Here is a 27,289-nt window from a genome sequence, read left to right as displayed (position 1 = left end):
ATTGTAAATAATAAGCAGAAAGGTGCGTCAACATTAAAAATGTGCATGTGAGGAGAGCATTATGCTGATTGTATTTTTTTCATGTCGGTAAAATTAGTAATTCGAAAAAGAAAATAGTCTCTCTGTTTCAAGTATCAGGAAATAATAATGTAAAAAGTGTAATCTGGTCTTTACCAGAGTTTAAAATTGGGGAAATGCAACCTTAGATGAGTAGCAACTTATGATATATTAAACTGCTGTGCTGCAAAAATGCAGAAGGAGTGTGTGAAAACACACTTTGTTGAGCAACCTTTAGTCGCTGTAACTTTGGTCATCTGTTCACTGAAATGTCGTCTCAACACTTAAACCATGTTGAGTTCTGGACTGTTGCAACCTGATTGTGTAAACAGCTCAATGTCTGCAAAGCATCCAGATGTTTTGGCTGCAAATGAGCCCAAATCTTCAGCTCTCCACCTTAGTGCTTGACATCTGGGATGGACTGCTTCAACTTGCCATGCTGAGTTTGGTTTTTCTCCAAACATGAATTTCTGCTTCGCGACCAAACGTCTGCGCTTTGCTCTTGTTTGTCCGAAGATCTTTGTTCCAGAAGCCTTGTGGTTTGTTCCGATGCAGCTTTGCAAACCTAACCCACACCTCCATGCTGTTTTTAGACGAATCGAGATGTTTTCTCACATTTTTATGTGCGTAAATACTGGAAATGAAAAAAAAAAACCCCTGACTTCTAAGAACTGAGTGTTTTCTCGTGTTAATTCAGGAGCGAGATGTTTGCGTGCTGTTGTGTAATGACACCGTCTTGAACTATGATTGGTAGTTTGGGTGAGCACGGTGAAGCTGCTGCTTTTGATCAGTTAGCAGAAAAAGCTGCTTTTCATGACTTATTAACAGCGTCTGTGTGGTTTCTGCTGCTTCTTACTGCAGGCTTATGCTGCCTCTGGAGCTTCTCAGTTAAGACTACTAGTTTGTGGTTTTGTGGCCCGGATGGGTGGGTGCATTTTTCTTTTTCCTGAAGTAGTCGAAGTATTGAGATTAGAGGCACAGAGGTGAATGTGTTGGAAACAAGTTTGCTAAGAAGGATGCAGACCATGGTAAAAGGTAAATAACATGGCCTTGCCTTCACACAGAACATGTTGCCATCTTCAAAGCGATGTTTTCTACATCAGAAACACTTCCAGTAAAGGGGCTGATCTGTTTTGAACTGATGTTTTTGCTTAGCCTGTTTGACATTGGGGCATACTTTAAGACAAACCAGCTAAGACATACCCAAAGTAAGTGCAAAACTGCTCCACAATATTAAGGTTATTATGCATGATCACGTTGCAGAGACATCTGCTGAACTCAGAAAATTATTCTCAGTGACAAAAACTTTATTATACTTGAGTAAAAATGTAGTAAAAGAGAGGAGAAATGTGACATTTCTACACTTGTCTGTTTTTCCTTTTATTTATTTTTACTATATCTGACAGAGGATAACATTATGCCACCTTCAGCAAAACATATCATTATCTATAAAACAATAAAATTTGCATTATTGTAAGGGACTAAACTTTGAGCACCAGTTGAAAATGAACCCATTCCTCTTGTAATATTCTTTTATGATTATTTAGTCTTTTTTTTTTTTTTTTTTTTACCTGGTTAAAATGTTCATTCTAGCCATTAAGTTACAGCTGTTAATTGTTATCAACTATATGACATGCTTCTACTATGCAGGGCCTCAGTCTCAGATCTCATGGATTAATTGTCAAAATGTTCACCAGGATAACATCCCTAAACTCAGTCAGAAGCAGCTGAACAGCCATGAGAGCAAACTGAAAGCTCTGAGTTTAGAGAATTCTGAGTCTGAAGAGGTGGTTGCGTTCGTGCAAGCAGAGCACCTGGTAACAGGCAGGCGCTCTGGCGTCCGTGGATAAATGTGTGTGTCATACGGAGATGATATGCTGCATGAAAATATACAGTGAAGCAATAAATCGAAATGTTTGATCTTGAAGTTGTGGGGCTCTGGTAGGGGCACAACGGCACAGACAGAAACCTCTACAGAGATGCTTTTACTTAGGAACACATAGACATCAAGATGATCTATGATATTGCTACTATGGTTTCATGAATAGTTTATGTAACAGTTGTACCACTTTAGAAACACACTTTCACATCCACGGCATGTACAAATATTTGCAGCTGGCATTTAAACGTTATTCTTCAAAGTCTGATTTTTAAAATTTTTTTTTATTCTTATTTGAATTTAAACTGACTGAAGCAGGAATGAAGCCCGGCTAATTATTTTATTTGAGGTGTGGTACGATGTGGCCAGGCTGGAAAACTTCTTCGAAATAGGATTGCGTGCATGTTCACAGGATGTTCACACAAGAAGTTAGCCAGTCTATAAGACATTAGACATGCAACAAGATCATAAACCCGAACAGTGTGGATTTAAACAATAAAAATCTCTACTGACAAGTCATTTGGACTGATCAGTGATGGTTGTTGGAGTCGCTGTCAGTTCGCTTCTTGGTTGTTTCTGCTGACTTACTGCAGCTCATGACTGCACAGGTTGGAGAAGCGTCAAAGGTTGATGCCTTCTCAGCCGTCTCAGCTGCAGCTTCAGGCCAGAGTGAAACTAACAGCAGTGATCGCTGCGCTGCTCTGCTGGTTCCTGTAGTCGCAGCAGCACACACACACACACACACATGCCAATCACTCCTTCTGCATGTGGGGCTGTTCATACATCTTTCATGTAGGCATGGGGCATGTTCCACCTTTTGTTGAAACAAATCTAAAATCCTGTTGCTTTAAAAGGTAAAATTCAGAAACAGAAAAATCGAGCAAAGATTTTTTACACAAAATGTCAGTCTGAAAATTTTGTTTTTCAAGAAACTGGACATTTTTCAATGCTAACAGCATGTTTTAAAATGTTAGATTACAGATCTAATCTAATGTTAGATTAGATTTCTTCTTTTGCAAAGACACATGTACAAATATATATGTGTGTGTGTGTGTGTGTGTGTGTGAGAGGGAGGATAATATGCCAGCTTTTGTTATAATTATGACTTTACACGGGACTGCAAACCTATCATGTTTCATGCTCTGACATCACACCGGCTGAATAACACAGGGTGTGAAATCTCCCCGGCAGGCTATAGCTTCATAGTGAGAACATAAAAAAAAATATTGATCACAACATATCAGTGCAAGTTCCAGTTTATTTATTAGAATATTTACAGACAGATAAAGAAAAGATACTTTTTATGTACCTCTGTGTTTGATTTCTTTTTGTTTATTACACTTGAATGCCAGAAGTGTTGTTCCACCACACATTAGCTATACACATAGACATTATTTCTCATTAGTGTTGTGGAGAGTTCATTAGTGCTGAGGTCTCAGTGTGCGCTTGAGGTTACCCAGAAAATAACATCCTGACTCACATAGTTAACTTATAGAGTGGTGCTATACGAGAATGAAAACTCCAACTTCTTTCTGTTTGGTTGGATCTAGATGTTTGTCTCCTGAGAATTTCTGAGTGAAGTTTTGAGTGAAATTAGATGAGAACTAAACATAAGGTCTTTAATCTAACGCTGGCAGATCTGAAAATTCAGCTGTTGTGTGTTTACTTGTGTTACTCTCCTGAGAAACCACTGAGACACCATGCTGTTAAACGGTGAGAAATAAGAAAAACAGATGAGATGATGTCAGATTTTTGAGCTTATTTCCTGCAACAATCAGTGGACACAAAACACGTTAAAATGTCATATCTGAACCATTGAAGTTAAACATACCCAACTGACCTCAGCGCAGCTTGTGTGTGTGTGTGTGTGTGTGTGTGTGTGTGTGCGGATGCATTGCAGTGTAAAAATCCGTGTGCATCATAGGGTGAGCTCATGCTGGGTGTGATCGTTCTGCATTGCAGCTGCTGGCCAATAAGTTGTGGTTATGAATGTTCCAGCACCATTACTCAGAATTCAGCTTCTTTGCACACAAACACAACCATGTCTTCTTTTTATTCTCTAAATACAGTAAATAATTTGTCGTCTCTAGTTAGGAGGCAATGAAGCTCCTCTTATTGGAAGAAATAAAGTACATTTTGTTTGTGAAATCTTGAACTACGGTACATCAGGAAAAAGAAACTGACTGCATTCAGACAAATAAAGTTAAATCCTAGTTTCCAAATGCACCAATTGTGGTTGAAATCTAAGTGTGATGCAACATAACATCATCATCATCAGCTTCATCATCATCAAGACACACAATTATGCACATTAAATCTTGTGCTAAGTGACAAATTAACTTTAAAATAAAACAAATAATCAGCACTAACATTCAGACAAACATTCATTTTCATCTTCAGGTTGTGACTGTAGTCGGATATAAGTTGACTAGAAGACACACTACCTAGTGAGTAAAAGAGGAAAGATGTCGGGTATTACTTGTGTATGACGCACATATAATTTATATTTAGTGTGGTGGAATTATATATATGTATATATATATTGATTTACAGACACTCCAATTTGAAGTTGTGTAATTGTAAAGTACACATTACATTAGGCTTACACACTTGTAGAATATCTGTCTGTACACATCTTTAGATATTTGTACACATGGTGATATAAGAGCATACTGTACATACAGTATAGAGTACTTGGGAGTCATGAAAGCCCTCTTTAATTTAATGGTCAAGTACTGCCTTGAAGCTATCATGGTACACCTGTTTTTAAAGGACAGTTCTGGTTTTTTACAACCTGGGTGAACTTACAACGCTGTAATCATAAAGCTACAACGCCGACCGGTCGAACGGTGATCAATAAAATGGCCGGTTTGTAATAGTAACTGACTTGTGTATATATATTTGTTTGGACTTCTTTGAATTACACCTTCTTTCTTGTGAAATTCTAAATAGTTTTCAGGATTTCCCCCAGGAAATTGGTTAGCAGACGTGGCAAGCGCTGCTTTCCTCGCCACCCACTTTCCACCAAGAAAGAAAAAGGGAAAAAAAGGTGTTGTCAAAAAGATTTCACAGTTCTGCCACAAAAAGAAGAAGAACTTTGTGTCTGTTCAATCACTGGTGCGACAGAGAATAACCCCGCCGATCTCACAGGACTGAAGTACAACCACAAAAATGTAGCTTTAGTCATGTAGCGTTCACGTCAGCAAACATCTGAAAACAAGCTAATTTGCTGCTTACTCTTTTACTAAAGAACTTACTATGTGAGTACTGGGAACACTGGGCTTACTGGTGGTGTTAAAGAGGCGTATGTCAAAGAGCCGTAATTTAAAACACATTTCTTCATTTAGGATGTGAATCCGACGAACATGAAGCTGAGAATCTACACTTCAAACTAATATGTATATATGAATATAACTATTTATTTATTAATTTGTTATTTTATGCATTTTTTCCAAGTATTATTGTTGATTGTTGAATAATTCGCTGAAAGATCATTCACATGTTTGTTTCTGATTAAGAAAGGAGCAGTATGATGTGTTTTTGAATCGTTCTGTTTTGACATTGTGCAAAGCCATGCGTGAAATAAATAAACGTAATAAATGAAATGAAAATAAATATTAAACATATAACCTGATTTGAACGTGTTGTAATCAAAAGGTGTTGAAAAAAAAAAAATAAGAGGAAAAATAAAGAACTTTCTCAGTCATAATTTCAACATTAACCAGCGAGTGAATGATAACAGCTGTGGTTATGATATGATATGACCACAGGAGTACGGGGACACCAGATAGCTGCTGTTTTGCAATCCCCAGTTTATGTAAATACACCTTATTGATTAATATCAGAGAATCTTGTCACTGTTACAGCTTTATAGAGATAAGCTAAAGAAATTGAGAGATAATAAAACATAAAAAGAAGAAGTTTTAAATATGCTGTACTTCCATCTGTGCCCTCATTTTTCACTATTTTATCTAAAGGCTACCAATGTGTTGCTATCATTCAATAAAATGAGTATTTGCTCCTGAAGTTTATTGAATATAAAATCCTGGCTATTTGAATTCGTGTTTTTAAAACCGTCATGGTTACACTTCATTTGCAAGGCAGAAGTCCCCTCATGTGGTCATTCACATGGTATCAGCTGCTGTCAAAGCTTGTGGTGTGTCTAAAATGCAAGTGTCCTTTGGCATTGGATGTGGCATGCTGCAGCAATAATGTTTAACTATAAACACTGATGCCAACTTGGCAGCTTTGTCTCCAGATTTAAGTACTTTTCAGACCCCCAAGAAACACGTCTCTGCATCGGGACAGGAAAAAGCAGCAGCGAGCCGCTTTCACATGAACAATGCTGTTTTTGCACTGCTTCAGAAGGTTGTGCGTCATTTGAGACATTCAGTTACTTTTAACTTTCTCTTTGACTCATCATTACACATGTGAATATATCAAAATCACAGCACAGATGTTGAGCTCAAGTAGATGAGAACTTTGGCATGGGACAGACTACTGCCTTGACATTGTTTCAATGACATTATGTATGTGCTAATTAGCATAATGTAATCATGCATCTTTTAATTTCAACAATTAACAATGACATTTGTGAATCTGCAGTTTGACAGAGCTGAGATAGAGGAGTTGCATCTGCTGCCCAGGTGCTAGGCATCTTTAACTTAGAGGAAATGTTTAAGATGTTCCTCCATTTGTAACTTTCTCATTCTAAATATACATTTATCTGAAATCACTGCACAGACATTGTTTTACACTGAAAGCTGGGGTAGGTATGCTTGTTTAGAGACATTTTACTCTGGGTTAAGTGGGCTCCTCGTCCTTATAGTTGTCTATACATTTTGTAAACATAAACAATAAGAAATATAGTTAGACCCCTCAGTTTACTGTAAATCTGTTAAAAACTCTGACCAATCCAAACCGAATTGAAGTTGTTCATTTCTTATATTTCGTAAGCTTCTTCTCCTCTCCTCCTTCTCCTTTTCACATTTCCAAGAACTCCTGAAAATGTCAAAAGAAAAGTCCATCCATAACTTTTTGAGTTATCTTGAACAAAAACAGATTAAACGCCGGTAAAAAAAAAAAAAAACTTGCTTGGCAGAGGTAAGAAAAAAGCCTTGGATCACGCAAGGAGCAAAACCAGAGGGGGAGGAGCCAAGACAGGGCGCCACTTTTACATCTTGTTAGCTTGCTGGTTGTTGCTTTTGTAAATTGATAATGAGCTTAAAAAAATCTGGATTTTAACAGATCAGAGCAGAAGCCTCACAGGGATCTGCAGCAAAAATTGAAAAAATATGTAAGAAATGAGATGAGAAGGTCTAGAACCAAGTGAAACCATGCCATGAAAATGCTTTTTGGAGTATAATATTTAGCAATATCTACTTTATTTTTCCAGTTCTGAGCCATTTTCCAATAATAATAACAGCAGTGTAGAATCTGCTCTTGGTTTTACTCTTTTTTGGTCAACTGGTTAATTAACACAATATTCTGCTTTGGTTTAAACACTTAAACTGCTACAAACACTGAAAAAATAGGTTAACTCTGTGGTTCCCAAACTTTTTCTGCAGGGCCCCCTTTTCATCAACAACAATAATGTCAAGCCCCCCCACCCGTCACATGGACCACAGAAATATACCAAGAAATGCCTCTTTAGTTTTAGTGGCTTTATTGTAGGTATCTATAATTAAAACCGTGTCAGTACTATTATCCAATCTTCTGCGTAAGTTTAAAACATTTTAAACCATGAATCTCTGCAAATGACTTTAGGTGAGTGAAGTTTACTATGAGACAATGCTGCATACTTCATTATATTAGATGTTAATATTTTGGTACATGCAAAAGACTGTGGTCTCATTATTACCCACCATTGATTATTACTATTACTGGTCAAGCAGGGACAGATATATTCCATCTCAGTTTGTTCTCTTTTTTTTACTACTTGAAGTCTCTCTTGTTGATTTATCGTCATTTCCTATGAGTACTTTTATAAATTCATCCAGTGTAAAAACTCCCAAGTTTTATTTAGCCTTGCCGTGCCCCCCCTGTGATAACTCTGGGCCCTCCAGTTTGGGAACCACTGGGTTAACTAATGCCTTCACTTTTCACTAAGGGGGTCATGTCATGGAAAAAATGGTCTTATGTTACACAATTTGATCGATTTGCAAAAGCTCAACCCCGGTGAAGATTTGACCAAACATTGTATGAACTCATAACAAGGTTAAAAACCTGTTAAGTTTAACATCACAATAAAGCTAAGGTATGCTTACAAAATCACTGAAATGTTGAGAGCCTAATTATTCCTCATTTATAATTTCAATGCCAATAGAAAATATTAAAAAAACAAGCAGGAAAAACCGGCGTCATTACGCTGTACGATACAGAACGTTAAGAAGTAGTGGTTGGAAATCAGACTGCTGTGAGCTTTCAACATTTCAGCTAGCATGTTATGGTAGCATTAGCATAGCGCAATATCTCAACTGACGCCTTCTTCTTGTTGCTGTTTTTTTTATGCTATCGGGAAGGAAAGTTGATTGTTAGATCAGAATGTTAAAACCAGTTGGCAAACCAACTAAAATGAGTTTTCCTTATTGGTTAATTGGTAACAAACCAGAGCTGTCCTTTAATTTGTTATAATCCTTATCAGAAAATCACTGCTTGTCAAAGCTTCTGGAGGTTGCCATGATTCAGTCTCCTGCCCAAACCTACATGTCTGTCATTCACTGCGCGCACATCCAAATCTACTGCAATTTCATCTCTTCATAAATATCAAACCAGTTAAAATGAATGGGTGTGTGTGGGGGGGACACATCCCCTACATTAAAAACTGCACAGGTAACTCAAAACCTCAGATTAACTGACATCAGTAGGGCATTGTTTCTTTTTCCTTTTTTTCATCAAAAAGTTTAAATCCCACAAGCAGATATCAGGTTTATAGTAGGTTGTGATAAAAATTAAAACCAGGTATCAAAAGAAGAGTACTGTCTTTGTCTTTGTTTAAACCCTGCAAAGATAACCTTGCTGATTGGAGACAATCGTTCTGGTGTCAGATATAAATACAACAAAAACCTGGCCACTTGTTCCGGAAAGCAGGTCAGATTCCTGGAGCTCATGCAGCCATTTGTGTACAGCATTTTTCAAAAATTTCTTTAAAGTTTTCTTCTTTTTTTTTTTTTGGAGGTCTGGGCAGCTTTGACATCAAAATGTGATGAAAGTCGGACTTAGAGGAAGACCGAGGAGAAACCCAGTTGAAAATCTCAAGTCTTTGTACTGAAAAGAATTCCAATTCTGTGGCAAACTTCTCACCAACATGAGACATGTGGTGCATAAACATTTGCAAAAATATATCTTCATTTATCTTTTTTTGCCTTACAGGTAGACGACATAAGTAGTAAATCATAACATGGAAAATATACACCAATCAGCCACAGAAATGAATGTACCTACCTAGTGTTGGTGCCCCTTGTTCTTGAGTCCTGCAAAGTGGGGGCGTCTGTGGCTTCCACATAAGCTCATTTGGATCAAAACCTAGCAAATTCAGTGAAGTCAACACCTTGAACTTGTCATGCTCATCGATCAGTTCCTGAAGAGCATTAGCACTGTGTCAGGGCATGTTGCAGAAGGAGGACACCCCTGTTGCTCTGAAGGGAAGTACATAGTTTGCAACAGGGAGTGCATGTGCACATAGCATCCATGTCATTTGCCAGAACCAACGTTTCAAAGATGAATGTTCCTGTAGCACCACACTTCCTCCAACTCCTTCCTGTGGTGAATCCTGCAGGAATCTCCTTCCTGAGTAATCACGATGCTTACCGAGTCGTTGTAACAAGGCCACCTTCTCTTTTATGACACAAATTTAGCCACTTCATGCACTTTCGGCAGTAGACAGAAGCCGACATTTATTGAGACACCAATAGTCAGAGGTTGTGTTTTCTGTGTATTCTGACGTTCTCTCTTTAAAAATAAAACAAGCAAAAGAAAATAAACCGCATCCAGTGTAAACACTTCTCTGTACAGATACCGGACAAGCCAGCCTTCACTTTCCACATTCATTTGTAAGCCTTGGACACTTGTACCTGTTGCTGCCTTCCTGTCCTTCTCTGAACCACTTTTGGTTCATGAAAACCATTCTGTGCCTCACTGGAGCGTTAGTTTTGCAGTTTTGATCCAGTCATTAATATAAGGTCCTTGTCCTACATCCTAAAGCTAACTATTTTCTTTTACTTCCAAAACATAAATGAAAAATAAAACACCTGCTGTCTTGCTAATAAATCCCCTGGGGCTGAGAGGTGCTCTAAAGTTGAAATAACCAATGCCATACACTGTCAGTTGTTTTACATTGTGGCTGATCGGTGTATATGGAGACTGAACACATTTACATCGTAAAGGCTATGCTAACTTAAAGTGCTAAGATACTTTTTGAACAGGCCGCAAGCATAAAGGTAAATTCAGACTAAAACCTTCCCTCCGTTTCAAAAGAAGACATCTTCATCGGAGCCCTACCCTGCAGGGCATCACTAAAACAGTGCTTGGGCCTGCAGGCTGCAAACCAAACGCAGTCACGTTCATGTTCTCCAGCTTGTCCATTTTCTTTGTCACCGGATTAAATGTGGATTGTTTTAAACTATGTCAAGAGCCCTGGAAAAAGCTTTCCTCGCTTCAGAAAAGTTCCAAGAAATTCATAAAAAACCCCGATCAACAGTCAGGCTTGTTTTATTGTCTTATATTCTTCTTATATCATGATCTTAGAACTCTTCCTCATTACAAATTCCTTCCTCACACGTCTCCACATGACTGTTCAGTCATCACAATAAACCGACTTCTAACAGAATTTTACTGCTGGCTCACACTGCACTGGACAACATAGATAAATGTGAGATAGAAAATTTCAAAGCAGGAGAGTTTAAAGCTAAGTGGTGAAAATAGTGGCATCAGATCTCCCTGATCAATGGACAATGAAAACTAAAATGGCATTCAGAGCCCCTGATCCTGCCAGTGTGCCTCGCATGCCTCACGGTTAGCTTACTTCGATAAGGTAACGTGTATTACACGGTGAAGCAAAGAAAAATAGATATCTGAAACTTTCTTCACGTCACACACGACTCATAAAAAACAGCAGCAGCAATCGGATCCAGTGATTATACAGGCAGTCTGTCTTAAGGGCGACCAGTAAAGGACTCTGGACCTACAAATCCAAGACGGACCTGCGCCATTTAGCATTTCCTACTTATGGGTTATGAAAGCTAACCGGTTCAGTCTAATTCAGACCTTCTATTTGGCCAGATCTGCCAATCTCTTATATAAACTATAAGAAAAGAGAGCAGATGTGAGAGGGTTTGTTGCCATGGCAATCATATCTTGCTGTTCTCCAGGTGGGAGTCAATGTGCTTGATGAGGGCATCGTCAGGGTAACCGACAGGGAAAATCAGCTGGCAGAGAGGGCAGCTTCGCATGTCACTCTCCTCAGTCTCCATCCAGAGCTGCAGAGAAACACACACACACACACACACACACACACACACACACACACACACACACACACACGCAATTAGCCATCAGAATAGATCACATGTGAGCCTCAGCTTAGTCACTGATACTCAATAGTATTACTGTGTGTAGGAGGACATAAAATTACCTCAATACATGGTGTACAATCCATTCAGGCTTACACAACCGGATATTTTTTCTTCAAAATAGACAAACTCATAGTAAGTCTAAAAGAACACTCATTGAATTATTGATTAACTGCATAACCCAGTTCCATACTTGCAGACAAATAATTTCAGAATAGTTCCACTTCTATTTTAGTATCTTAGAGAGACATAATATCAATGATAAAAAAAACAGTTGTCAATTACTTTCATTTTTTTCAATAACAATACAGAGCTAAAGTCCAAATAAGTGTATTTCTGGATGCAAAATACCTAAAAAAAAAAATCATTGCTTATGTCATATTTTGTAGGACCAGAGATGGCTAATTTAACACTTTTGTTAAATTAGCCGCAGGTCAATTTTACTTCAATGAAATGTATGAAAAAAGCACATAATCATTACCCTGTAACTTGAGTCAGTTACATTTCTGGGACATCAATCTGTCCAGTTAGGAAGTAACTCTCTTTATCCTGCTGTTGCTGAAACGGGTGGAAATTGGAGGCCATTAGCAAGACGACCACTCAGAAGGAAAGTCTCCTGCAGGTGGTGGCCACAGACCATTTCCCTGCTTCAACCATTCTGGCTGATCTTTGGCACATGGCACATCAATGTGCTCTGTGGCAAGAAGGTTTTGTGTGAATTTCAGCTCAGTGTGGAAAGCATGGAGGCAATACCAGGAGAAAAACCAGTGTATAAGATCAGTAGGGGGTTAAAGGAAGACAACCCGGCAGTAAGACCGTGATCTGCTCCTTTGTGTCAGTACTGGCAGAGCCCTGCAAAATGACCTCCAGCTGGGTGCTAATGTGCATGTTTTTGCTCCAACAGTCAGAAACGGACTTAATTAGGAGGATATGAGGCCCCAACATCACAAGTTGGGCCTGTGCTCATAGCCCAACACCGTGTCACTCGCTTGGGATTTGAAAGCACACCAGTACTGGCAGGTTAGCTATCCTGTAATCAGGTTCAGGTTCATACTGAGCACATTTAACAGATGTGACCGTCTGAAGACGCAGTGGAGAACTTTCTTCAGCATAGATCACATCCCAGACCTCCATGTGCCAGCCAGAGGTGTCCTGACTGCTATTAGTCGCTTGGATGAGATCCTCGGACACATTGTCAGATCATGTGCTCCTGCAGTGGGACCTGGTTCCTCCTGCATCACAATGCTCAGCCTCGTGTCGCTGGAGTGTGTCAGCAGTTCCTGCATGACAAAGACATAGATGCTGTACTGGCCTGCCTGTTCACCGGACCTGAATCTAAGAGAGCATCTCTGGGACAATATGTCTCGTTCCATCCTCCACCGCCACGCTGCACTACAGACTGCACAGGGATTGGCTGGAGCCCTCATCCATGTCAGAGCGTTTCTCCCAGGAGACAAACTGTCAGCTGATCAGGAGCATGCCCAGACATTGTAGGGAGTCCGTAAATGCATGTGGAGGCCACGCACACACACACACACACACACACACACACACACACACACACACACACACACACACACACACACACACACACACACACACACCACTGGACCCCAATGTGTTCAGGAATATGCACACAAGTTGGATCAGCCTGTGATCCGATGTAATGATAAAGATTATGGTGTGTCTTATTTATCAAGCATGTGTGAGCAGTGTGTATCTCTCCAACCATAAGATCTTTTTGCAAAATGCTGAGTCATGGTGAAGATGATGCTTTTGAGGTTTGTTAGGATGTGTAAATATGCACTGTGCTACTGATAAATGACATAAAAAAAAGGCAAATAGCATAAATAAAAGTTTGAGGTTCACCTTGAAGAACGCCATCAGGATGATTATAAACATCCTTTTGGAACGATGCATCTGTAGCTCTAAACCTCAAATCAAAGTACATCATAAGAACATTGTCTCTGCAAAGGCAGACTCTGATAAAGTTAAATGAGTGTTATTTTAGCGCAGCTAGTTCGTGCAAAACGTTTAGCACCATTTGTTCACAAAATCTGGGAGACCTCAAGTTTTCAATTTACAATTTCATTCTAATAGCAGTTCATGTAATGCAACTTTATTTATAACACGCTTTAAAAGCAACAAAGGTGACCAAAGAGCCACAATGTGCCGAGTTAAAACACATCACTTTGTAACCATGGCAACATCTAAGTTTAAAGGTTATAAAGAAATTCCAATAACATGAAATGAAAGTGTTATCATGTTAAATACCAATGTGACACACAAAACACTTAATTTTATCTTTTATTGATGGGTTTAAGACCTTTTTTTCCTTCTCAACCATTGTCCATGTGAGGCATGTCATGTTGCAAAAAACAGTCAAAGCTTGTTTTTTACTTTGTGTGTAGTTCAGTGTGGAGCCTGCATATTCTCTTTCAATATGCAAAAAAAAAAAAAAAAAAAAAAAAAAAAAGCCATATGGATTAAAGTAAGCTAACTAGATGTATGAGGTCAAAGTAACAAGAGAAACTCTGCAAAACTTGAAAATCTGAACCAAAAACCATCCTTTAGCTGTTGCTTCAAGCAGATCCTGGGTGTAGAAACTTTCCAACAAATAATGCTGTATTTCTGTTTTTCTGCAGAGGACTTCTTTGTTAGTTATGTATAAAAATCAACTTGTGCATTGGGTTAGGTATTTATCATGAAAATTATGATTGTGTTGCCTTTGAGCAAATCCATTTTTATCACACTCCTCTGTCAGAGACACGCGTTCATGTCGATGGTCTTCGCCTGGTTCACATCAATGTCTAGAAATTTTATATTTGTCTTTATCTTACTACAATATTATTATTTTTACCTCATTTTATGCAAGTTACCACAGTTTAAGGTTCTATGTCCTCTATACTATATACATGATGCTGCGTTTGAGGCCCCTGCCCAGCTGTTTTCAGAGTTAGATCACACAAAACGTGCATCAACGTGTTTAGTGAGTTTGTATTTTCAATGTGCAGTTACGATGGATGATACAGCCTGAACTCTGACAGAGATGATACTTTTCCTGTGGTGATTTCACAATAGTCATCTCTGTGATGGTGGGAAACATACGGTGAGGACTATTATGGTCCTCGTTTGTGGAACAACCTGCCAGAGTTTCACAACACCACAAATGACCATGTTCATCATTCTTATCTCTGTTCATGAACATGTAACAAAATATGGTGGTTTTAGAGCTTCTGTCGAGCATTTATATATAACTCTGAACAGAAACACCACCTATTTCCCTTTTTATTGTCATTTTTAGGGTTATTTAGGCCTCGCATCTTTACCCCATCTGTTCCATCTCTCTATCTTCATGCACAGTCATAAGACTGACACGAAACTTCTCCTCCGAAGAGCAGAAAACAAATAAGTGTATTTCTCAATCCTCTTATCTATTTATTTAAAAGGAACTGAGAAACAGACCTTAATTGTCAAATTTGGTGTCAGAGCTGCTCTTATTGGACATTTTCTGCTGTAAAACCTGCTTTGGTATGATATTTGCAGATGTGATGAATTAACAGCATGAATGAAAGTTTGCTGTTAATTTGTTTATTGATTGTCTTTTACAAAGCAATAATTAACTTGATGGATACTCACATTGATAGAAGGCCAGGACTGAGCATGATCAGCTGACATGTACCCAGGTTGAGGGTGGCAGCTGAGGTTATTAGGCCTCTGAGGGATGGGAAAAGCTGAGCAGGACGCCGGACCCCTCATGATGCTGCTGGAAACTGTAGGAGAAAGCACTCCCAGCGTCCTCGGTGGGCTGATAGGATGTGGACAGGTCCACTCCTCCTCGTCTTCAGAGGACTGTGGGGGCTGGGGAGCTGGGGTGGATGGAGGGGGAGGCTCAAAGTGAAGGTGCGCCACCTCTGACAGAGGAAATGGCATCTCTCTGGAATGGCGCATGGAGCTCTCCCCAAGACTCATATCGCCTCCTCCACCGCCTTGATGGGGAGACGGGGGTCCTCGGTGCTGCAGTCCACCATGTGGGGAGCCGACATGTTGGGGCTGCTGCTTCGAGTAGCCCTCAACGTAGGGCCGCGGCTTAGGCAGGGTGGACACTGGGTCCAGGGAGAAGCGCGGCGGGCACTGGTAAGCCGAGGGGTCGGCAACCTCGGAGTAACTGCGACGACCCTGGAAGCTGGCTCTCAGGTGCTGGCTGGGCGGCCGGTAGGAGTAAGAGGCTGGGCCATTGTTGACGTCCAGTAAGGGAGAGCGGCGATGCATGTCCGGGGAGAGGCGCTGCAGCACTGGAGAACGGCGCTGGTGGATCGGGGAGTGGTGCGGTGGTGGCGGGACTGGAGAGTGGCGCTGGGAGATGGGCGAGTGGCGCTGCGATACTGGAGAGTGGCGCTGGTGGTGAATGGGAGAATGAAGCTGCACTGAGGGGACAGAGAAGCAAAACGTTAAAAAATTAACTCCATTCTTCATTAAGTTCATCATTTTCTCCATTTTCACCAGCATCATGCAGAATTTTTTCTGTATTTGAGGTATTTATATGTTTTTCTGGAATGTTAAATTTCAGTGGAGTTGTAGTAAAACTGTGGCGGTTCTCTGATCAGGTCAGGAGAACTGACCAATCAGAGGGGAGGAAGGTTTTTCTGGGCGTGGTCGTAACGTCTACCAGTTTTTTTCTCCCTCTAAAGTTTTAAACTTGGTACAAAAAAGAATAAAATGTGTGTTTTTTGTTGTTTATTCTTTGTAATACCAATGCCTCTTTGTATTTAGTTATACAGGAAAGCCTGTTTATTTCCTTTTAAACGATCCCACGTGCAGGACAATTATAAAAATAAATAGCTAAATCTTCTCTGTCAATGCCAAAATAGCCATGTTCTTGGACAAAGAACATCCGAGGCTGTCTAGTAGTGTCTGGAAAAGGAACGTTAGGATCCTTGGCATGGAACATGCTTCCACAAGTCTGTAGAGTTCTATTGTTTTTATCCAAGCAGTTTTTTTTTTTGAGGCCCATTGTGGTTCTGGTGGTAGAGGTCGAGTTGGCCAAAATTTAAAATTGGACAAATTCACGGGCCAACAGTGATATTTATGAAAAAATAAATCTTCCAGATACGACAATGAACCAAAGTGAATGTGTTTGTCTCTGGGCACACAAGCTCACAAACTTTCATCATGCACTTTTTTCATAAACACTCCCTCATTTAAGGGCGGGGCTTATTTTTCCATCTCTGACACAGTAGCTTGAAGTTGCTATGACTACTGTCCTGTCCTGACTGACGCACCAAACCACCAGCGGAGCGTTCTGTGGTTTGTAATACGGCATTTTTAGTGTACAAGAAGAACATCTATTTGCAGTGGGATCTTGTTAAATTGAGTTCTCCTCTGATGATTTTTTTTCTTTTATTTGCGTTATTAAAGCATTTAAAACTTGGTTCATTTTGTCATATTTGTATTTAATTTATTCCTTATTGTATGCATTTTCTTTCCCTGTATAATTAACTACTTAAGTTATTCTTATATTTACATAAGGGTGAGGGTCTCGATAAACCCTTATAGGGTTTCCAATCTCCCCAGCACTGTAATTAATATTATTTTACTCATAATGCCCATCAGTTGAACCTTTCTTCCTTGTTTTTTGTTGTTTTCTCTATAAATGTTCTACTGCTTCTTTTGAAGGCATTTATTTATTAAAAAAGTATATATAGGAGTACATGTGCCGATAATACCGACGGGCCAGCTCTAGTATTGGTACTGCCTTGTGGATCAAATATAATGACTCTGCGGGCCAAAATTGGCCCACAGGCCAGACTTTGACACTTTTGCTGTAAATGAACCACATTGCCATGTGTGGAGGGTGACTGTTCTGCAAAAAAGTTTAGGTATGTGGCAAATGTCAAAGCAACATCCATGTGAGGATGAAAACATTTACAGTGAAACGTTGCTCAGCTCGAGCAGCATTACGAGCATGACCTCAAAGCGAAGCTCTGTCTGTCTGCATGTCAAACCACACCTGACCTCAGCAATCCCACACAACTAAAATGAATTGATACGTTAGCAGATGGCTGCAGAAGGCAGCAGCAAGGGCCACATATCTGTTGCAAAGTCCGGCTCTAAGCGTGCTTTTAACTTTCACACCTGAAGGCAGTGATTTACCTTTTCACTCTTCTTCTCAGTTTTCCCATTCTCATAGTTCTCTGCTAACCCCCCCTAACATGAAATTTCCATTTGATTTGCTGTTAGCGCTGTTATTTAGCAAAGGCTCCTGCGCATTATGCTATTCAGTTTACAGAAATAAGCTTGCTTTATGTTCCTCTATGTGTTCATGTAAAGATTCATCGGCATAAGCAGAGTTGTAACGTTTCCTGTAATTACAAGATAGTTTGATGAGTAAGTCAACGTTGTAGTCACGGCTTCAGCTGTACTTCCCATTACAAAGAGGAAACATCATTTATGGCTGCTTGGTTGAGGTGTTAAAAGGGAGGGGGTGTTTGTGCTCTACGAATGAGGAGGAAGCAGGATGATTCAGCTCAACCAAAAAAGGGTTTAAATTAGTTTTATATTTATAAAGATCATAGAAAATCTGTATGTACTGCATAAGTTGCATAATCCTGTTTAAGATTTTACTTTCAAGTCACATTTTTTAAAGATGACTAACACATCACGACAGCACGGAAAAGACAAACATTATTTGGGTTATTTTGGTTTTCTCCACAGTTAACACAACATAAAAGTGGCCTCTTATTTGCTTAATATTTATAAGTTTTTCCTGCTTGTATGATCTGTTATCTACAGAGTTTGTGCAAACGTTGCCTTCGGCTTTGTGGTAGGTAGAAGATGCACAGCTGTGAGACATTAGCTATGTGTACGACTGCGTGCAGGAAGAGAAAGGTGTTAATTCTGTTCGGCACTTCGAAGTTTTAGTCTACAACTGTTAGTCTGTTAGTTTCTATCTGTAATTTTAAAGTGAGAAAACACACCAGTAGCAAATCACAACCAGTTGCTCAGACACTTACAGAAATGCAGTGATGAGATGCATCAAGGATATTTGATTTGAGTAGCATTGTGTTTAAAATACAAGATATTAAATGTAAAATAAATGTGAGTTTGGGTTTTTATTTTACAGCAAATATCATCACACACAAATAAAAATAGTGTAATAAACAAATTTGAAGAAGTTTAAATTTTTTAAAGAAGTTAAAGTTTCATGCTATTCTTTTTTTTTTTTGGTAGATCTATCAGACTTCATTGTGTCTTTGTTCCAATATGCAATATTTACCTGATTAATTGCAAAATCTTTTATTATTGTATCACTAAATCATAAAGAAATCCTGAAGAATTTTAGGAGGAAAATTAAAACTGCTGAAGTTTGCTGACAATTTACGCATGATCCACGCAGAACTTTACTGACAAAGTATTGATTCAGAATTCCTGCCATATTTTATTTGTTTATGAGGACTGAAGATGCTAACCTGGGCTAGCCTGCTCCTGTGTTGCTTTCCTCAGGATCTCCGTCTGCTTGGAGCTCAGCGCTTGCAGGCGTCCCAGTTCCTCTGTTAACTCTGTGTATGCCAGAGCCAGATTCACCCTGAAGGAAGAAAGGAGGATGGAAATTATGCAATTATCATAATGATTGTTATTGCAAAACATCATCTTGCTGGCAGAGTATTAAAGTGTTACAGCTATAAGGTTATGTAAACTGTAATCTCCGTCAAATCCTTGTGAAAATGCAAATTAATTTTGGGTGATGCTGCATCACAAATGCGACTTCATCTCCTCTGAACTGAATGAGCTCTGCAGGGCTGACACAGACTCACAAAGCAGGGTGGCTAATTGAGAAGCTTATATGCTCATATTTTTAGATCGCATGTCAGAGCGAATAATTGAAGTGCATAAAATCACACCATATTTTATGCAAGATGTGTCATGACTCTCTCAAGGGCCCCACTGACGGAGTGACACCATTTAAAGAGCTGTAAACTAGGATGGTTGGTTTACAGGCTGCTGTCTTCTAACCATGGCAATAAGCTAACTTTCTCTGAGCTCATCAGCTGGAAATTGATCAGAACTTTACAATATAAAAGCACGTAGAAGTGGATATCAGAGCGAATATCTGCACAGTATCTGAAGGCTTAGGCAGGATAATAAGGGATGTAGTTCTGATACAAAGAAGAAGTAGTGCAAGATAAGAATGTTTATCACAAGAGTGGTAACACATGAAACTATGAAATGTAACATAAAATCTACCAAGATAATCAGTTTACCCTGCCGGTTTGAGTCATTTCTCATAGGTGGATCGGTATTTGAAGAAAATAAAGCAATCGTTAGTTTAATTGATTAATTAATGACACATGTTATACGCCTGAAATACCGCAAGCATGAACATCTTGCATGCAAAGTTTGAAAAAAAAAGGAAACAGCTTGTGAGGTGTAAATATTTACCCAGAGAGCCTGCACATCTGCTTAATGATAAATAAAAAGCCACTGATTAAAAGAGGATGTTGTTTGTGAATGAGTACCAGACTGTAGTTAGGACTCAGATCTGATAATGCAGCTCCTAAACAATTTGATGTGATGATCTTGCTGAAAATTCCTCCAAAGAGATCGTGGCAGATAAAAAAAAAAAAAAATGCAGCTAAGACTTCTGCATCTCTTGGGGATTTCTACAGAAGCTCTTTTCTACATAGCAAATGAAACACATGCAAGCTTAAAAATATGTTCTGCAGAACACCTACACACTTAATTAAGTCTTGCTTGTGTGTGTGTGTGTGTGTGTGTGTATCAGCACATTCTTAACCTTTATCTGTGAACTGTAATATGTATTTCTGCCTCTTTGCTTCGCACAAATCTCAAGAAACATGTACATGGATACCAAAGAAATATATGAAACAGCGTGAGGGCCCTCCACTTCAGGTAAAGCCACAATAAAAAGAGTACTAAACCTGAAAATAAGTCAAAACTTCCAGTGGTTAGTTGGCTTTAGTTAGTGGCCCACCTAGTTTTCCAGCAAACTGCCATGACTCACACGCAGAGTGGGGGTATCAAACCCCCATCTGTCCCTGCTTATAACACACTGCATGCTTCTTTGTGGTTGGAGTTGGTGGAACTTGGTACTGAGACATGAAATGATTCAAGGTTGTCCGTGATATAGATGCTGGCGCTCCCTAATAGAATCTGCTGCAAACAGGAAAATAACAATCATTTCAGTTACTTACTGGCATGGTGGGTGGAGTGTGCAGAGCAGTGCTGAAAACGCTTCCATAAAAACCTATCTGCCTCCTGCCTTCTCTGCCTCTCCGCTCCAGTTTGTGTCGAAATGCAGATGTTTCTTCTTCACAGTTTAAATTAGAGCACCTCTTCCTTTCCACACATGTCACCTCACATTTCAAACTGGTCTTTTTCAGACCCTTAGCAAAGTGCAACACCTCTCAGTCATGTGTGAACACCTGCACCGATGCACACAAACACAAATGCCTCACGCTTTCCAATCATTGCTTATTTCACGAGGTCTTATTTCTGCGTGTATGACTAAAAATACTTTTCACATTTGGCTGCTTACATCTGGTCACTTGCACATATTTTCATTTGTTTCCTTTTTTCTTTGCTTGAATGCGAGTAGCAGTGTGCACATACAGTGTACACTACAGTGCGTAGGAGGAGTGCGATAATGCCAATGCAGCATTGATGAAAGGCTTGTGCAAGTGGATTGATCAAGTGCAGAGGTATACTGTATGTGAGTGTGTGGGAGTTGAAGAGTGGGCTGAAATCTGACCTCTGATCTGATGTTTTAAAGAAAGAGCCGTCCCTGCACCTGCCTTTGCTTTTGTTGGCTCGCATTCGTGGAGATACTTTGCACAATCTGCTGGTGCTCCGTCACTCAAAGCCCAGGCCTGACACAGGGAAAACTTCCACTCCAACACACAGTAAAGTTCTCATCATTTTCCGCACATTTTGCATAAAAGACGACGGTTAAAAGAAATGGAGGAGCGGAATTTCAGACCTCATGGAGAGGTCAGGTGGCTCACAGCCTTCAGATTGCAGTGTGGGGTTTTCACACTCTGCAGTCCATGTCTTTTATTCTGCATTGTGCATTTCAGCTGAGCCAGAGAGGTGTCAAACAGTTCTCACACCAAGGCCCGCTGACGTAGTAAAGCCTTGTGTTCTCCTAGCTTGAAGCTTTTTCACTTTGTGCCTTAAGGTGGCCTCTCTTAAAGAAAGTCTCAGTTTACAGACGGGTGAATTAGTTGATTATTTCTTTGAATTTTCAGCAAGAAATGGGAATTCCACTTGAGCATGTTGTGATTTATTGGAAACTCCTCACTTTCTGGAAGCTGAGGCCGGATTACTCAGTTTCTCTGCGCACTGAAGTATAGTAGTGTGTGTTGACGGGGTGGGGGTACGTCAAGCAGCTACAGCACTGTGGCTTGTGGTTGAAAAGGGTAGCTTTTTTTTCCCGTCTTCTTCTTTTTGTCTATTAACGGTTACTAGTCAGGCAAATGAAAGTCAGTGAATGCATCATGAACCGGCCGGTTCGTGACAAACTGCAAATGGAATTAATGTAGTTATGCCGCATTAAATTCTTGATCAGTTTGCTGCTTATAAAAGCTTCCACATATTGGAGAAGTTTTAAAAATATTTAAACTAATGAACTGATAGTCCTCTAATCTGAGAAAAAAAATGATAAAGGGTAAAGGTGATGCTTTCATTTTTCTCCACAAGCCAAACAATATCTTCTATTTCAATCTGTGCACTTTACACTAAATGAGCCCAATTACAAGAAAAACTCCAGGAAACAAAGTCATTGAGAGTAAGTGGGAGTCTGTGATATTGTTGAGTAAAACCAAAAGGTGACCAAAGTATGGAAAAAACAAAAAGCTTTCACCACACACTGAGTAAAAACTAAAAGCTAAGACTCTCCTCGCTGCCGCACCATTTACTTTCTGTTTGCTCCCATCGAAACACTTCTGGGGTTTCATTGTGTGGGAGTCTGATGCCAAACCCGGTGTGGTTTTTAAACCTGTCTTTGTACTTGACACATTGTAAACATCAGATGGCTGTGGCAATTTGACTGGCAGATAGAGATAAACTACAGCTCTCACTGGTGGGAATGAAAAAAGGAGATTAAGCATCTGCTCCTGGTCTGTTGGTTTAAGCAGGAGAACGTATAAGACTGGACTAAGGGCTTCATTTGGACGTCTAAAAAAACCAAAATAACAAAGCAGTGACAGGAGGAAACAGACAGGAAGATGTCTTGGCCTGTGCTTACACTGCCCCCTGCTGCTCAAGTTGACGTTCTGCCAAATGTTGGACAGAAAAACAACAGAGTTCCAGCTGAATGCACTTATCAGAATGACATGAGACGCAGTCTTCAAGCCAAAGCAGCGATATTCCTCTACTGATGCTACGTTTGAATCCAGCTAGCCAGCAAATAGAGAGCATGTCTGCTTTCTAATGAGGTCCCTGGAGGTCGGCCTGAACGAATCACAGCAGGGGAGCAAAGATACAGAAGCTTTTACTGAAACGTTTCTTCTTTTCTTCTTCTTTTTTCCATTGTTGCTCTTCAACCACTACTACTCCATCCTGATACCACTCTATTTCCCTATACTGTGTTTTCCATCCATCTGTATTCACATGCCTCCCTCCCTCCCTTTCGCCACCCAGAGCGCCGTGGTGGTGGTCACTTACTGCTCATCTCCCACCTTCTTTATCCACTCCACATCACACTGCTTGCACGGAGAAGTCATTTCCTGCAGAAGTAGAGCATGAAATTAGATTAGCATGGAGGTGCTGGTAGAATATTGCATAAAATCTGACAGCAAGCGCATATCGAGACAACATGTGTGAGGGGAAAATGGTGTATGAAGCAAAAACAACAAAGTCAACCACAATGGGCATAATGCTGCTACTTTCTGGCTATTCGGCTGTGTGGATGCAGGTGAGGCGCCACTTTTAGCAGGATCACCATGGAAGCTGATTTCATTTTCCATTTAACTGAAAACCCTCTTCAGCATTACTATGTTGGGGATTTTTTTTTTTTTTTTTGGTGCTTTTTCAGCTCATTTCCTGCAGCTTTGAACCAAACATGAGGGTTTTGTTTCAACTGCTGCTAAATAACACTTCTCATCACCTGGACTGTTCGCTGCAGTGAAAATGTGTGAGCGTTTTTTACGTAGCTTGTTAGGTCAGCTCTGTCAGCCTTTCAGTGATGCCACTGGGATATTATTGCATTGTAACTATCAGTTTGTAACATTTGGCTCATCTGTGCTCCTCAGTTGGTTTTCACCATCACTGAGTTCGGGGATGACTCCACACATTTTTTTGTAGTTCACTTAATATTTATCTATGAAAATGACAATCTGCACCCACCCACATCTCAGCCCACCAGCAGCTGACACTGCCTACCCAGTCTCCGCTACGCTACACGACGGCCAGGATTATACTGGAGTAATTCAGCTGGCTATGCTTCAACCTGAGAGCGATTCTCAAGATGACGTAGCTAAAATATCCAGCTTTAATGTGACTGGAAGCATCAGAATGCAAATGTTTACATGCTTAAAAGATATTTAAAATGAAAAACATGCAGCTGAGGCTTCTTCTGCAGCTTGGTTTAAACGCTGCGGCATGCTGAAGTTGCTGTGAGAGCTCGGCAGAGCAGCGTCTAGTGCTTGCAAGCTTCTAACTCCTCCTTTCATCGGTTCTCTGACATTTATAGTCAAGTGAAATAACAAACTGAAGTTCAGGATTTTTAGTAACCTTAGCATTCATCCCACAAACAAATCTGTTGCATCATGGTCATGATTTCTGAAGACTTTTAACCTCATTGAGTGATTTGCTGCTCGGCTTTAGGCTGTTTGGACTCATGTGGAAGGAGGAATCAGAAATCTACACGTTGATGCATGAAGAGCAAAAACTTGACATGAACAATCATGGGCTACGATACATGACGTTTTTTTTCATGTGAAATTAATAATTCAAGAAAAATAATTCTCCTGAGAGCTTATATGGAAATAATAACTGGAGGTTTACATGGAAACACGTTGTTACTTTATTCTGCTTTAGAGCGGCGTGTTGGGAAGGCTTCTGATTGGACAGAGGGCATTTTTTGTATTATTAATAAGGAAAACTACATAATAGGTACAAATTCCGTCTTTATTTTGAAATATAATTTTGAAGCAGCAGCTCGACACGAGCATACTGCTTCACTTTTTTCAGCCGCTGAGGAGGAGAAGGAAGACAGACAAGAACAAATATGTGCGTCATCGGGATGGGACAAGGTTACGAGCATGCTCAGAATAATGGGAATTAGCTTCAAGCAGGATTAACGTTTACATGACAGAGAAGTTGCGAATAAACCAGTCACCTACACTGGAATTAAGTTTAATTCTGAAATGACGTTTTCATGTGGAATTAGGTGTTTAAATGGTCATTTTTCGCCACTTTAAAGCAGATTTAACTTTTATTCAGAATTACAGAGGAATTAAAAGTCCCATGTAGACGTTGCCCGTGTTGCATAATGTTATCGCCCGGGAAGAAAGGTGAAATTCACAATAAAACAGGAGTTCTTTTGATGGCAGTGATGCAGGATTTTATAGAGCTGACTTTCCTTTTGTCATTATACTTCTCATCAATCGTCAAGAGCATTTCAGCATCAGCAGCGTTTTGTAAGCTGCTTCTTTTTTCTTCCTGATGCAGTAAAATCCTCCTGAACTGAGGAAAACAAGCCGACACTGACCCTCTCCCTCTGGCTGTTCTGCAGCTGTCTCATCTCGTCTTTCAGCCTCTCGCACTCCGCCTTCAGCTCCTCCTCCCGCTGACACGCCCCTTGGGCCTCGTTCCGCGCCCCTTCAAGCTCCGCCTCCAGTCGCTGCAGCTTTAAATCGGACAGGGTGTCCAGGCTGCGTGAGCTCTGGAGGGTCAAGGCTGGACAGTCCAGCACTGGGAAGGAAAAAGACGGAAGAGTCAGCAGTGGGAAGACGCAAACATGCAACACAGAAGAGCGAACACAGAGCTTCATTGCTTCTTCCCCTGACGAATGCAGAGTCCATCTGCGCACGGCCGCTGTTCAATCAGTTGGTATGAAAGAGCCAAATAGCTGAATTCTTCTCAAGGCAGCATCTTTCGCTTTGTACCTGCGTGGTTTGATCTGTGTGGGCATGTCAGTGATTCAGCTCCACTCACACAGACCTTCAGCTACAGAAAGACGCAGAAGCAGCAGCGCAGCACGGATATCACCGTTCCTCCTGCTCCTCTGCCTCCTCACCAAAATACTCATGTGTGTAGCCACAGGTGCAAACATACGCTACAAAGTCGGCTCTAGTACAACATTTTTACACATTTACTCCTTTCTTTACAGACTTATCACAAAAATGAAGGCACAACAAAGCCCAACTTTAGCTGATTTATGTCAGTTTGATGCCTATAGAAAATGATAGCTCCTCCTCATCAGGGCATACTATCAGCAGAGGCATCTGTTGAACTGGCGGTGACATATTTCTTCCATGTTTCAGCCACCCACATCAAGAGGGCAGAGTTTAGCATCACTGTTAATCTGAACAAAAGTCTTCCACACCAGAAGTCATCGACATGTTCCGGCTTGATTTCACTGCTGAAGCATCCAAACTGTGTTTACTTGTTGTTTGTTGTTATGAACCACTGGAGTTGCTTTCCACGTTAGAACTGTAATGCATGTTGAAGATTTACTGGAATTAATCTGCACTGTAAGTCAGATATTTCAGATCTGATTGTTTGGTGCTGCAGATGGAAGCAGCAGGTTGAATCAGACAAATTTACAGCACCAGTCTTTCCAAATATCCAAATAATTTCAAAGCCAGAATAATAAACCTTAGCTGCAAGCACTCGCAAAAAAAAACAAAAAACAAAAAACACAATTCTTCTTTGTTCCTACAACTGAGACTGGCCGGGCGGTTGAGGATCAACCTGACCCCTCTTGTGAGACCGGTTTGGCACTATGGTTGCAAACGGCTGCGTTCTTCTCACTCCATGGTTATAACTCGCTCATTAAATCAGCTTTGAAATGCTCATGATACACCAGCAGTTCAGCACTTGACACAGCGATTCAGTTAGTTTCATTTGTTATCTTTAAGGGTTTCACAAAATTAGTTGTAAATGAAGATAATCACACACGATAAAAATCCAACTAAATAAATTCAGACTGTTTTTTGTTGTTTTAAAAGTTCCATAATTATGATAGTGTATGATTCAGTTGTCAAATAGGCAAAAAAATCATCCAGAGATGCAAAAACAAATGAGTCTGACAGCAATATCGTGTTAAAATATAATTACTGTGAATGCTTGTGGTCATGGTTATTGTGCACCTTTAAGTCATAAAGACAACTAAGACGCCAAACTGTTTAACTCTGGATGTCTCATCAGGAATACGTTCACAGTGCAACAGACTGAAAGCTAAAACGTGTCCCTTTCTGCACATCTGATCAGTGATGGTGAATTTGAATTCCTCATCGCTTCATGTGAGGGCGCATCTGAAAAGTAAAACTTCTACGTTTAGTAAACTCTTTCTGTTTTGTGTTGATTTACGTTGTAAAAACATAAAAACAGCCACATTTCTGTGCTGGTTTGAACAGACTTTTCATAACTTTCCTGGGCCTGGATGCATTTTTGGCACATCAAATTAGTGATTTGATTGGTGAACCATCTTGTAATCACGTTCTGGCCACTTCATTTGATGAACCTGTTCAAGTACTTGTTGACACAAATAGCAAATCAGATTACAACATGAAATTTACTCATTTAATTCATTTTCATTCAC

At 40.1% G+C, this 27,289-nt stretch overlaps 1 protein-coding gene across 1 annotated transcript in view; it reads right to left on the bottom strand.

Annotated features, from left to right (window-relative positions):
• Positions 1-11,273: 11,273 nt before the first annotated feature.
• The window catches only part of tbkbp1 (TBK1 binding protein 1), a gene marked incomplete at its 5' end in the record, with an annotated part of 35,872 nt that continues 19,856 nt past the window's right edge, over positions 11,274-27,289 (bottom strand). The window contains 5 exons of the mRNA XM_079261517.1: positions 11,274-11,412; positions 15,145-15,932; positions 18,975-19,090; positions 23,188-23,249; positions 25,235-25,437. Of these exons, the coding sequence (XP_079117643.1) occupies positions 11,284-11,412; positions 15,145-15,932; positions 18,975-19,090; positions 23,188-23,249; positions 25,235-25,437 (1,298 nt within the window). The 3' untranslated portion in view covers positions 11,274-11,283. The remainder of the gene's footprint in view (positions 11,413-15,144; positions 15,933-18,974; positions 19,091-23,187; positions 23,250-25,234; positions 25,438-27,289) is intronic.

Source organism: Telmatherina bonti, assembly GCF_933228915.1.
Source record: "Telmatherina bonti genome assembly, chromosome: 21".
NCBI lineage: Eukaryota > Metazoa > Chordata > Actinopteri > Atheriniformes > Telmatherinidae > Telmatherina > Telmatherina bonti.
This window is presented reverse-complemented; position numbering and strand designations above follow the sequence as displayed.